The 13,761-nt window shown below is 48.6% G+C and overlaps 1 protein-coding gene across 7 annotated transcripts in view; it reads right to left on the reverse strand.

Moving 5' to 3' along the window:
* Positions 1-13,761, reverse strand: part of NUP85 (nucleoporin 85) — a gene marked incomplete at its 3' end in the record, with an annotated part of 30,229 nt that overhangs the window by 3,501 nt on the left and 12,967 nt on the right. For all 7 annotated transcript variants that reach the window (XM_079906133.1, XM_079906129.1, XM_079906132.1 and 4 more), the window contains exons 7-16: positions 13,332-13,453; positions 9,828-9,962; positions 9,601-9,723; positions 9,259-9,390; positions 8,904-9,010; positions 1,953-2,036; positions 1,731-1,796; positions 1,390-1,541; positions 525-642; positions 320-420 (exon numbers count right to left, since the gene is read on the reverse strand). In XM_079906133.1, coding sequence (XP_079762259.1) covers positions 320-420; positions 525-642; positions 1,390-1,541; positions 1,731-1,796; positions 1,953-2,036; positions 8,904-9,010; positions 9,259-9,390; positions 9,601-9,723; positions 9,828-9,962; positions 13,332-13,453 — 1,140 coding nt within the window. The remainder of the gene's footprint in view (positions 1-319; positions 421-524; positions 643-1,389; positions 1,542-1,730; positions 1,797-1,952; positions 2,037-8,903; positions 9,011-9,258; positions 9,391-9,600; positions 9,724-9,827; positions 9,963-13,331; positions 13,454-13,761) is intronic.

A 13,761-nucleotide genomic window follows, 5' to 3' on the forward strand; every position in this document is an offset into this window, starting at 1 on the left:
CTCCATATAAATCTCCAACTTATTTTCCGACTGTTCCCCAACAACCTGATTGAGAGAATAAAACAAATGAGGCAAAGTATACATAACTGGTGAATCTGGATAAAGTGCGTATGGGAGTTCCTTATTCTTTACACTACTTTCACAACTTCTAAGCTTGAAATTACCAGAAAATAAAACGTTACCAAGAAATATCCTTTGCAGAGACTGGCACACAGGGTTCTATGTGTTTTAGACTGGAGAAGCCTAGAACAGTCCCTCCAATCTCCATAACTGTCCACCTGTGCTGAAGGTCCAGGGGACAGAGCCCAGAGAGACTCACCCAGGAACGTCAGTCGATCACTGAGCATCATGGCTGGCCCCAGGTTGTCAATGAGATCCAAATCAGAAAAGCAGCCTCGCTCACAGTAATCCCTGAGGAACCTACAAGGCCCGGCCCAGAGGTCAGAGCAGCAGTCCCAGGCCCACCTCCTCAGCCTCCCAACTGCCCAGGCAGTACCCAGGAAGCACACACAGACTGAGCCCACCTGTCTGAGACGAGCGTGGCGAAGGCGGCATCTTTGGCTCGAATGCTCCAAGAGAGGGCGGAGCCCAGGCGATTGTTGCGGACAGCTTTCATGGCCAAGATCTTACAAATGCTGCGAACTTTGCAGGGAAAACAGTAAAGATGAAACTTTCACCCTACAAATCACTCCATTCCTGAACCTGCTGGGATAGGAGCAGCTTCCCAGCTCCTCTGAGCTTTACACGGCTTCTCTGTGGGCTGCAAATACAGTCTGGCCTGCAGAACTAGGAACTTCGAGGTTTATAAATTGTCTCCTGGCAGGACTGGCTTTGTGAGTGGGTTTCATTTCAGGGGTGGTAAAAATCTTTGTATTGCTCCCCACAGGTCAGCGCCTCCATTATCTGTCCACATGCTGAAAATGCTACCATCCTTTGGGTCTTGAATGCTATATGCTTTCAGAGACGGTCATAAACATGCAATGCCTCTGGGAAGAACAACAACTTAGGTTTTTATCATTTGACGCTGAGGGGGAGGAGAAGGGGCCACCATCAGCATCGTTCCCTCCCTGTGCTCTCCCTGAGCCACCTCCGGTCCTGCTTCCCCACCCAGCCAGCCTTAGCCAGCAACAGCAACCCACCTGGGACAAGTCACCTCGCACCTGCCCCAGCCTGACCTCTGGCGAATGCATGAAAGAGTGGATCAGGACCTTTATAACCAGGCAATGGGCTCGACTGCTTCTAGGTGCCAACGGATCCCTAGCTCTTTGTCCCTCCACAATGACTTTCCTGTGTTTTGGTTTACCTCCTGGCACCCAGTGCCCAGACGCTCTCCAGGCTGGCTCACACGGCATGAGCATAGAGGGTACGCTGGGAGGACAGCCAACTCACCTTGCTCAGTCATCTGCCGCTGCTCGCAAACCCGCAGCACCTTGAGGGCTTTCTGCTCTGTGCTCAGAGGGATCCGCTCAATATGCAGCTCCAAGGAAACTCGGCCCAGCTCAGGGCAGTAGTCAAAGTAATCCACCCCCAGCTGCCACAGGCTGCACAGGTCCAAGGAGGACAGACGTGAGGGCCTGGGGCTTGGGAGTTAGCACCCAAGGCGGCTCCTCCCCTGGACCTTGTAGCCTTCAGGGAACCAGACGGGAGAGAACACAGTCCAAGCTCCACTGGCAGCAGCCGCCTGCTGAAGAGCACCCCGCTGCCACCCCACCCCCTTGGGGCCGTCCTACCTGTGATGAGCAAAGAGTCCTGAGGCGTATTCCAGCAAGAGGAACTCTCTCATGTTGGATCCAAAGCTGGAATAAAGCATAACATGGGACCAGGACTCTGGGCCTGCTCTATTCAGGGCCCCCTTCGGCAGCCCAGCCTCCCTTCTAGGCACTCGGTTCAACCCACCCTCAAGAGCCTGGATGGCGGCAAGAAGAGGGTTGGCATGGCCATGGCGTACTTACTAGAGGTTGTGCGACTGGAGGAGTTTGCAGTGATCCAGCAGGTCTGTCAGATGGGCCACAAACCACCAGTTGCTCAGGGCGATGCTACAGGTTCAGACACAAGGCCAGATTCAAAGTCAGGATGAGAGGGCATGGCCCACACGAGTGGAGCATAAGCAGGAACCCCACATGTCTTTTGCTTAAAAAGGATGGCAGGGACAGAGGCAAGCTGGAATCTGTCTGGAAGCACAGACTGAGAAGTTTCTGCCCACTAGGTGGGGACTAGTAACAGACACTGAGAAGGACATTCAACCCCCACAGCAGCAGCCGATGATACATTTCAATGGAGAACGTCACACAGAAAATGAAAAAACATCCAGGAACCCAATTAGATATAGGAATTGCGGACACAGAATAACATATAAGAAAAGGACTGAAAGGGACTTCCCTGGCGGTCCAGTGGTTAAGACTCCGCACTTCCAAAGCAGGGGGCACGGGTTCAATCCCTGGTCGGGGAACTATGATCCGCATGCCATGCCACGCGGCCGGTGGTGGGGGAAAGAATAAAAAAATAGAAAAGGACTGAAAGATTGGTGGGTTTTGATTCTTAATGAAACATGGAATTCAAAAGAACATTTTCTTTTGTACTGGAATTTGCTGTTAATTTTTCTGTTTCATAGTTTTGATTAGTGCACTTTATGAACACAACTATATATATTAGGATGTCACTTAAAAAACCATCTTGTGTTATCTATTAACTTTGTTATCTATTACTACTTTGTATAAAGAAATTATTTTTTGTTCGGTTACATGATTTGTAATTTGATTTTATTGGATATATAATCTGACACATAATGGAAAGTCAGAAGTCCTTCCCCAAACCACATTTTAATCAAAACCTAGAATCATCTGTAGCCCTTGTTAGAAATGACATTTCCTAAGGCCCTCTGAAGGTCTGATTGAATTTTTTTTTTATAATTTTTTTTTTTTTTTTTTGCAGTACGCGGGCCTCTCACTGTTGTGGCCTCTCCCGTTGTAGAGCGCAGGCTCAGCGGCCATGGCTCACGGGCCCAGCCGCTCCGCGGCATGTGGGATCTTCCCGGACCGGGGCACGAACCCGCGTCCCCTGCATCGGCAGGCGGACTCTCAACCACTGCGCCACCAGGGAAGCCCTGATTAAATTTTTTACATCACCAACTTTTGTGAACTCTCTAGCATCATTCTGTATAGAGTAGACTATGCACTTGCTGTCAGTGTGCGTACATCATTTGAGTTGTATTTTTCATTTGTTACTTGGTGTAGGCCTTCCTGTATCTGTATATAATGCCTGACTATTTTTTAAATCTTGGGGGAGGGAAAAGAAGCTTTAATGGTTCCTTTCTGTAAGGCAAGATCAACCCCAAGTAAAGTGGAGGGAGCAGACCAAGGCAATACACTGTCCCAGGCGTAATCATTCACTAAGGTAAACAGTTCTGCTTTCAGGATATCAAAAGAATGGGGATTGGTTTACACTGAATTACTGGATAAATGTTTAAAACTTTTGCCTTGATCTCAGGGATACGGATACTACGATACTTCATCTGCTCCAGAATTCCATCATTATGGAATGTCATTTGGCCTCCCTAAATTTCATGTTAGATACATTCCAGCTTTACTAACAGCTATGCATATGTATCTGACATTCAAAAAACTAAGCCAATTCTCAAAAACGCTTGTATTTCTACTACCACCTTCGAACACTAAGCTGTGTAAGTGCACACATGCTATACAAAGCATCACGCTCCAGTGCGTTTTGTTGTTGCTGCTGGCTGTGCCTCTCCGCTCGAGGGATCTCAGTTCCCCGACCAGGGAGTGAACCCAGTGAAAGCCCCAGAACCCTGACCACTAGGCCAACAGGGAACCCCCTTTGCTCAAATTCTTACAGGGTGCTTCCTCGGTCCAGGATTGCCTTTAACGATGACTTTCGTAATTTTGTAATTCTGCTGCGTTCCTTCTTGATTTTGTCCTTTTTAGACAAGAGTCCCAATAAATCCGGTATCTCTTTATGACAGGCCCCTAAACAAACCCTGACTCGCTGGACGTTTGTTCTCTTAACTGTTCTAATTTCATCATAGGTCCTTTACGTATCAAGTTTTTTTTTACTTGGTTGCGCCAGGTCTCAGTTGCGGCATGCATGTAGGATCTAGTTCCCTGACCAGGAATCGAAGCTGGGCCCCCAGCACTGGCAGCGTGGAGTCTTAACCACTGCGCCACCAGGGAAGTCCCGATAATTTAAAAGTTTAAAATACTGTTATTTCATTAACTAGAGAGCGATTTAACGAAGTGTGGCAACTGGACCTCACGGCTGCCCCTCAGTCGGTCACTCGCCTCTCTGTAGCCCTTTCATCTATAAAATGGAGTAATTGTACCTCTTGCCTACCTGGACTGTTTCAAGAAAAAAGTGGCAAAACAGACATAAACTACTTTAAAAAGATTATTTTTGAACAGTATCTATATAAATAAAACAACAGTAAGCCTGAGCTTGAAGCTGACACTAACTTGTCCTCTACTTAAACTGCTTACCAACAGCTACACAGCTGTGTCCACAGGAAAGCACTGCAAACTGGTTCAAATCCAGTCCTGCTACTCAATGACTGACCACTTCACTTCTTTTAACTTCTGCTTCATTGTCAAAGTGAAGGAATTATAATGGTCAGTACAGTGCTTTGAGATTCTGGAGCTATCTTCAGAGTTATGAAAAATTCAAATATAATAGATGAAATCAGAAATGACCAGTCCTAAGAATAAAATATCATATAAGGTGAGAAAGTGTAAACTGAGAAGATGTAAAAACAAGCTGCCTCCTCACATATAAAATCACGCACATCCCCCACCCCTCCTAGAATAAGTTCTATGTAGAAAAATTAGTCATGAGGGTTGTCTGAGCAGAGGGCTGAAGGATGAGAAGGAACCTGCCAGAGGAAGACAAGGGAAAGGAGCATTCCTGAAATAGAGGAAACAGCCAGTGTGAAGGCTCAGCGGTGGAAAGTAAGCTTGTCTCGTTCCCACTTCAGAATGAAGCCCGTGTGACTCAAACTTCAAGGCAGGTGGAGGCCAGCTCACTTAGGGCCTTGTGATGAGAAACCACTGGGACAGTAAACAGGAGAATGACGTGGTTTAAGTTTTTTTTTTTTTTTTTTTGCAGTACGCGGGCCTCTCACTGTTGTGGCCTCTCCCGTTGTGGAGCACAGGCTCCAGACGCGCAGGCTCAGCGGCCATGGCTCACGGGCCCAGCCGCTCCGCGGCATGTGGGATCTTCCCGGACCGGGGAACAAACCCGTGTCCCCTGCATCGGCAGGCGGACTCTCAACCGCTGCGCCACCAGGGAAGCCCATGGTTTAAGTTTTAAAAGATTACTTAGGCTCTTCTGTGATGATGGACAATACAGAGACAGGTGATAGTGGGAAGCCAGCAAGGGGCCACCTGTTAACAGTTCAGGGAAGGGCTTCCCCAGTGGCACAGTGGTTAGGAATCCATCTGCCAATGCAGGCTACACGGGTTCAATCCCTGGCCTGGGAAGATCCCACATGCCGCGTAACAACTAGGCCTGTGTGCCGCAACGAGTGAGCCTGCGCTCTAGAGCCCACGATCCACAACTACTGAGCCCGCGAGCCACAACTACTGAGCCCGCGTGCCACAACTACTGAAGCCTGTGCTCCACAACGAGAAGCCACTGCACCACAACCAAGAGTAGCCCCCGCTCGCCACATCTAGATGAAGCCCGCACACAGCAACGAAGACCCAATGCAGCCAAAAATAAATACATAAATAAATTTATTTAAAAAAAAACAGTTCAGGGTAACAGTGATGGTGCTGGGCCATGCCAGTGGCTGGGGAGGGAGCAAGAAGTAGCTGGTTGTGAGATATATGGCTGTTTTTCTAAAAAATAAATGTATTTACTTATTTATTTATTTTTGGCTGCGTTGGGTGTTCGTTGGGCTTTCTCTAGTTGTGGCGAGCGGGGGCTACTCCTCGTTGTGGTGCCAGCTTCTCATTGCGGTGGCTTCTCTTGTTGCAGAGCACAGACTCTAGGTGCGCGGGCTTCAGTAGTCGTGGCACGTGGGCTTGGTAGTTGTGGCTTGCGGGCTCTAGAGTGCAGGCAGAGGCGCATGGGCTTAGTTGCTCCACGGCATGTGGGATCTTCCCGGACCAGGGCTTGAACCCATGTCCCCTGCATTGGCAGGCGGATTCTTAACCACCGTGCCACCAGGGGAGCCCCAAGATATGTTTTCAAGTTGAGCTAATAGGACTTACCAATAGACTGGTTAGTGCTTAAGAACTCAGTAAACCGTATGGACTTTGGTAAACGACCACTGAGGCCAAGAACTAATGAAAAGGCTTGAGTGACTGAGACTGGAAGAAGTGCTAAATGAAAACGGACACCAGGGTCTTGTGCAAGTCTGAACAACACAGGTTTTGGATGTTCACACACATATAAAATGGAGAATTCTGAATGCAGGCTCTAAATGGAACAAGTGAACAAGCTCACTGGTCAAAGATGTTCAGGGAAGACTTAAATTAGCTGCTCTGGGGTGGCCTCTGCTGGAAAAGGGAGAACTCTGGAGCCGGGAAGACCCGCGAAGGCCTATAGTGAAGGCCCTACCCTGGGTTAACAACTGTAACCCTCCAATGGACTGTTTGCCCTGCACTGGGGCTGCTGTCACCCCCTCATGCCAACCCCATGTCCTGCTTTTCTGGTGGCTCTGCAGCAACCACTGCCTCTGACCAGCCAAGATCTGGTGGCTGTGGACCTTCTTCTATGAATAGAGCGTAAGGGTCTGTACACACCGCTCTACCCTGAAGCCAAGGTAATGGGCTGGGCCAAAGGTCTGACAAGAAGATTCTAGATTAGGCAAACATTAAACTGGATCTCTTCTTAGTTTTTGAAGGAAGACCTATTTCCTTTTAGTTCGATACTTCTGGAGGACTTTAAGAGCACCAGGAAGATGCCATCTTGCCTAGCTCCCTGTGGAGTGTGTACCAGTTCCTGTTTTCCTTTTGCTGGACAGCAAGAACTAGCAGCTGCAAACCAGAGGGGAAGAAACGAACCCTTGGAGGATTCCCAACTTCTCCTTTCAGCTGTGGGGATAACAGGCAAACACGTGGCCCTTCAGCAGGGGCTGATGAACTGTGGCCTCCACGGGCCTCTATGCTCTGCTTCAGGATCCCTCTCTGCCCCTTAGGGCCTGGCATAGTTGACATGGGGGTAATCAGGTGCCCCTACAGAAAGCTCCCTTCTAGCGCCTTGAGAAAGGATTCCCCTCATTCCCCTTTCACAGGGTAGTCAGGAACCCAGCTGACATCACACCCAAAGCAGCAAGGCTTTCCTATACCACCAGCCCACTGGCCCAACCCCAGACAGACACAGCCCTCTTCCCTGGGAATCGAGCTTGGGCCTGACTGGTACAACACGTGAGAAAGCAGGTGTTCACGAGACCCCAGATCCAACCCTTCCCCATCCAAGAGGGCATTATGTCTAAAACTGTGCTACTCTCTCTGAAGGTACTTCAGCCCTTCTTCCAATTCGTGGATGAGGTCCCGGGATTTGCTTTTCAGTGCCTCTTTCAGAATAGGGTAGGAAGTAGCTTCCCGATCAGAAAAACCCAAACTCCTAGATTCACAGCTAACAGAAGTACCTCAGATCCTTTCCTGCTTGCCGGAGCAAGAGACACCCAGACTGAGGGGCTGCAAGCCTTACCCTTCCTCAACTGGCATAAGAGTGATGCCGTTTTCTGTGGCGTTCATAAAAGCCACTCCTCTTCATTGGCATGTCCTTATCTTTTCCTTCTACTGCCACTTAAAAGAACAAGGTATTTTCCCTTTTTATTGTCCCTCCTCCTTGCTCTGTTCAAATCTGTTTTGATCTTAAAAATCCAGATGTGGCTTATGAAGGAAGCCCTGGAAGAAATAACCCACTGCTGTTTAGACAACATATTCAGGAATGCCTATTACTTCAAATTATAGGCAGAGTCCCTGACAAAGCCAAATAACGATGCGCGAGCGCCTCTGCGAGTTACTCTCACTAACCCTCCATGCAGATGCCATGCTGGCCGCCAGCCACCATCAGCTGAGTTCTGTAAGTCATCTTCCAGCTCCACTAAAGTCCCTATTTCACAGGTTTGTGCAAAAAATACTGACACAAAGCCCCTTTTCCTTTCTCCAAATCTAACGTCATTTTCCTGAAGCCCTGGCTTGCTTTCGGCCAAACAGCAAGAGTAAGGTAGGGGGTAAGACCTTCCCACCGCCCAGATCTACTAACAAAGATCCAGTCGAAGTCGGTGAATCCGATACGCGAGCAAGGCCATCTGCTCCAGTTCCCAACCTTCTCCCTTCTCCAAGTCTTTGGTGCAACACCTACTTTTCTGGGCTGGACAAGAAGAGAGGGTACATTCTTTCTGACTTACTACACATGGGAATTTCTGGAAAGCTTTACCTTGGATTCAGTTTCACATTCCCTTTCCTGCCTTGCTGAAGGTTCGGGGAAAGGTCTGGGGAGAGGGCTGATACAGAATCCCTGCTCTGAACAGACCCAGCCGGGAGCCCAACGGTGTGGTGGCTCTTGGCTCACCAGAGTGAGACTGTTGAGAAGTCCCTTAAGGTGGCTGCATGTCCATCAGGTTCCAAGAAATAAGTCTGCTGGCTGTTTCCGGATTTTAAATATCAAAGTAATTTCCTGCAACTTTATTTTAAGTAAACATCCCTGAAATGCAAACTGTTATAGACACGTTAGCCCTCCAGCCTCAGGAAGGCCCCCAAGCTTGTCCAGAGAGAAGCCACTGTCTACCTAATGTGGCAAGAAGGTTAAGACACCAACAAGAAGGAACAGGACATCCTAGAAAAGGACGGCAGTGCTGGCTGCACAACACTGCGAATGCACTTCACTGAACTGCGCACCTAAGAGGGTTAGGATGGTGATGGTGCAGCAGGGCCTACCTGCACTCCTTGATCACTTGGTGGATGTCAAACTCGAAGGCTGCCATCAAAATGTTGTCCAGGGGTTCTGGGCTGCTCTCACCTCCCAGAAACAGGTCAAGGCTGGACTGTGGAAAGGTGGTGACCCATTCAGTCGCCAGATGGAAGCAGAGACCCAGGGGGGCAGGCAGCGCTGCTGCATAGGGAACACTGGAGCAGGGTGATGGGGTCCTTCAAGAAGGGGCCAGAGGAAAGGTCCTGCCTGTTCTCCAGGGAGGTTCAACTCAATGAGGCCACACGGTGAAAACGACCCAGCAGGGAGCAGAGCCCCCAGGAGCCCTACTCCCCACCCCCACCCCACGGAGCTCAGACTCACCTGGGCATAGAAGTGCAGGTCCATGGGTTTTACTGTGGGGTGAGAGTACAGGAGCCGGGTCACTAGGAAATGATACCAGTTACTCAGAAGCTCCTTCTGCTCCAACAGCGCAGCTTCATCTCCCAGCATGATCTGAGAAGAGAGATGCTTTCCCTTAGGTTTGGGGGTGACTTCCCGATAATGCTCCTGACCTCGACTGGAGCATCTGGTTGGAAAGCTCTCTCCTTCCCTCAGAGCCAATGAACAGCCCTGTCTCAGGAGGACATGTCGTTGCTGCACTGGATGCCACAGCCCCCGGGGGAAGCCAACTTGGACCCTGGCCTGGACTTGCTTCCCACAGACCTTGCAGAGAGACTCGAGGTGAGGACTGGAGGCGAACGTGCCGTCCTGGAGGTGCCGCTCACATCCCTCGTGCCAGTGCTGCCACTTCAGCTCCAGCTCCGTTAGTGTCTGAGTGTTACCAGGCTACCGGAAGAGACGCAGAGAGATGCCATCACCGCACAAACCCCTTACACTCATTGAATGAACCCACCTCCACGACCCAGAAGAGCAGGGCTACTCGCACATACGCTGAGAACAGGCATGGTCCGCATCAGGTCCCCAAGGATTCGGCACATGCCTGCAGAGGTGGGGCTGGTGTTGGCTTCCTTGGAGAGCATCTGTCGGGCCTCATCCAGCCGGCCCTGCAGCACCAAGACGGTCACCTGGGAGGGTACCCAAGAACACAAGCATTCACGGAGGCTCGGAAGCCACTCCCCTTAGCCCACACTGGCTTCCTAGCCTTGGAGAAACGTGATGGTCCCCTCCCTCCAGAGGTAATCCAGTTCATCCAAGCTCCCAGTTTTAACCTATACCATGCTTTTCAAACTGCACGTTGTAACCCATTGTAGGTTATGACCAACTTTTAAAAAATAAATAAAATAGAAAATAAAAAATACCAGAGTGCATCAAATAAAGTATTGGCTCATAAACGTTTCAGTTCAAATACATATACGTATATATACAAACGCTCAGTATAAATACAGTCGATCCTTTCTATTCAGATTCCATATTTGTGAATATGGCTACCTGCTAAAACTTATTTGTAACCCCAAAGTCAATATCCGAGGTGCTTTCACCATCATCTGTGGACATGTGCAGAGGGGCAAAAAATTTGAGTCACCTGATGTGCACATTCCCAGCTGAGGCTGAACGAGGCGGCACTCTACATTCTGGTACCAGCTCTTACACTAAATTAGTGTCTTTCTGGCGATTAGTGCCACATTTTTTGCATTTTTGTGCTTTCTGTTGGGCCCCCAAGCGTTGTGCTGAAGTGCTGCCCGATTCCTAACTGCAAAGGAGGCTATGACATGCCATACAGAGAATGTATGTGTCAGATAAGGAAAGAGAACATACGTGTTAGATATACGTGTTCATTCAGGCAAGGATTATAGTGCTGCTGGCCATGAGTTCAATTTTAATAAATCAATAATACATATTAAATAAGGTGTCTTGAAACACAAACATACACAAGATTATAAATTGATCAGCGGACAAAAATGTTGTGACCAGAGGCTCGAAAGAACCCTGTAATTCCCCTACAAAGAGCGATGGCTCAGTAATCGAGAGCTCAGGGTTCCAGGCAACTTTATAGACCATAACTATCATGAATAATGAGAATCAACATTATATACATGCAAGTATATACGTAAAACATACACAGTAAAAGTTCTTCCATTAAGCCACGCTCAGAAAAGCCAAGGATATATAACCTGACAAGTCCCTAATTCCTCTCTCTAGCCTGGACTTCCTTCTCTGAATTCCAGACGCGTATATCCTACTGCCAGTCAATGTCTCCACGTGGCTCTCCTAGGCATCTTGTTTAACATGCCTGACAGTAAACACCCGGGCACCTCCAACTCACCAACCCACATTCTTCTATTTCTTACACATCCAATCCATTAGCAAATCCTACCACTGTATCTTTAAATTGTACCCAGAATCAAGTCACTTCTCACCATCTCCTGCGCTCAGCTCCTACCCTTGTCCAAGTTGCCACCTCTGCCTGGTTTAGGACCTCAGCCTCCAAACTGGTCTCTCTGCTCTGCCTTTGCTCTGCTCTCAGCAGTGTGGCCAGAGGACCCTTTGAAAACGTAAGTTAGATCACAGTGCTCCTTCGCCTGACTCTCCAAGGTCCCCGTCACCCCATCTGACTCAGGAGTAAAATGGGAGCTCTAACCTTGCCCATCAACTAGCTCATACATTTATGCCCTTCAACGAATTTAATCATAGCAGCCATGTGGGGCAGGTGTTGTTATTATCTCCATGGTACAGAGGAGGGAACTAAAGGCTGTTAAGTAGCTCATTCAAGAGCTCACAGCTGGTAAGAGGCAGAGCTGGGATGCTAACCCGGGCAGTTTGGCACCACAGGCCATGTTCTTACCACTCAGCTACGCTGCCTCTCTAAAAGCTAAAGCCCTTACCCCTCCTCGCCTTCTTCAGGTCTCTGCTCACATGTCACCCCACAAGGGAGGCCTTCCTTGACACCCCTACTCTAGCACTCCCGATTCCCCTCCCTTGCTTTATTTCTCTCCACAGCACTTCACTTTTACACATGCTACATGTTCGACTTGTTTCTGTATTTATCTCCTGTCTCCTCACCCAGGATGTAAGCTCCGTAAGGGCAGGAATCATTGCCCTCTTTGCTCATGGTTGTTTCTGCAGTGCCTGCAAACAGTAGCACTCAATAAATACTCAGTGAATGAATCAGAGACTCAAAATCTAGGCCCAATGATTTCTGAGCAAAGTCTCTCCCCATTACCTGCACAGATCTCCTGGCACCAAAAGGCCCAGGAACAGCCTCGAAGGTGACAACTCCTTACTTGAATTTCAGATTTTGTAAGTCTCCATTATTCAAGTCAACCAGCAACCTCCTCCCTGCTCCCTCCCAATTGCATCACAGGTCGGTAGAGGTGACTGGGAAAGTACTGCTCTCACAGAAAGAGAATACATACACACAGGCTGACTTTCAAAGTGATAATCCAAAGTGACTCTGGGATCATCAATGTCTTTGTTTCGTTTTTGCTTTTTAAATATTTATTTATTTATTTAGGCTGTGCCAGGTCTGAGTTGCAGCTCGCAGGATCTTCGTTATGGCAATACAGGCTCTTTAGTTGTGGCATTCAGAATCTTTAGTTGCGGCACACGTGTGGGACCTAGTTCCCTGACCAGGGATCAAACCCAGGCCCCTTGCGTTGGTAGCACCGAGTCTTAGCCACTGCGCCACCAGGGAAGTCCCAAGGTCTTTGTTTTTAATAGCTTTACTGAGTTACAATTTATACATTATAAATATTCACCTGTTTAAGTGTATAATTTGATGAATTTTAGTGAGTTCCCAAAGTTGTGCACCATCACCATAATCCAGTTATTAGAACATTTCTATCACCTCAAAACAACTCTCATGCTCATTTATATCAAACCCCTACCCCAGCAGCTATCCATTGGTTTTGTATTATCTTCATGCTTTCTAACCCTTAGATCCACAAAGAAATCAAAATTCCCTTCTCACTGCAAAGTCTACAAAGCATTATTTTTCTTACATGATAACTTAGTTCAAAACTCTCCCACAGGGCTTCCCTGGTGCTGCAGTGGTTAAGAATCCGCCTGCCAATGCAGGGGACATGGGTTCGAGCCCTGGCCCGGGAAGATCCCACATGCCGCGGAGCAACGAAGCCCACGCATCTAGAGCCCATGCTCCGCAACAAGAGAAGCCACCGCAATGAGAAGCCCACGCACCGCAACGAAGAGTAGCCCCTGCTCACCGCAACTAGAGAAAGCCCGGGCACAGCAACAAAGACCCAACACAGCCAAAAATAAATTAATTAAATAAATAAATTCATTAAAAAGGAAAAAAAACAAAACCTCTCCCACGGAGCAGGGAAGAAAAAAGACCTAAGCACGTCTCCGTAATTGCAGACTCAAAGAACCAAGTGCACACAGGGTCAGCAGGCAAACCCTCAGGCCTGCCTGTGAGCACAGGGAAAACAGAATATAAGGTGGAAGGCAGGGAGGCCCAGCCTGCATGAGGATCTTACCAAGTTCCAGAATCTCTCGTGTTTGCTTGGATTCTCACTGCCCAGAACATCTGCCGACAAACTGTCCACCTCACACACATGCAGTTGGACCCAGTCAAGGAGGTGAAGGAGAAGAGGGCCGGCTGGAAGGAAAAACTCTCGTCACACACAAAAGCAATAAATTCCACTTTCCCAAAGTACAGACAACGTAGGACACACGAGCTGACTATGTAGGAAGTGTTTTATCCCTCTTAAGTGAGCACACATGTGGTCCTGAATAAAGGGCTGAGCTAGCAAATGGACTTTTATGGAATGCTTCCTCTGGCCAGGCAGCTCCACCTTTCACTGACTCGTGGGAAGGGTTGGACATGAGACCCAGACCTCACCACCCCACCACCCCTCAGATTCTTCAGAACTACGCAATACTCACTGGCTATGTAAGTCATGGCCA

The sequence above is a fragment of the Stenella coeruleoalba genome (genome assembly GCF_951394435.1).
Source record: "Stenella coeruleoalba genome assembly, chromosome: 19".
Taxonomy (NCBI): domain Eukaryota; kingdom Metazoa; phylum Chordata; class Mammalia; order Artiodactyla; family Delphinidae; genus Stenella; species Stenella coeruleoalba.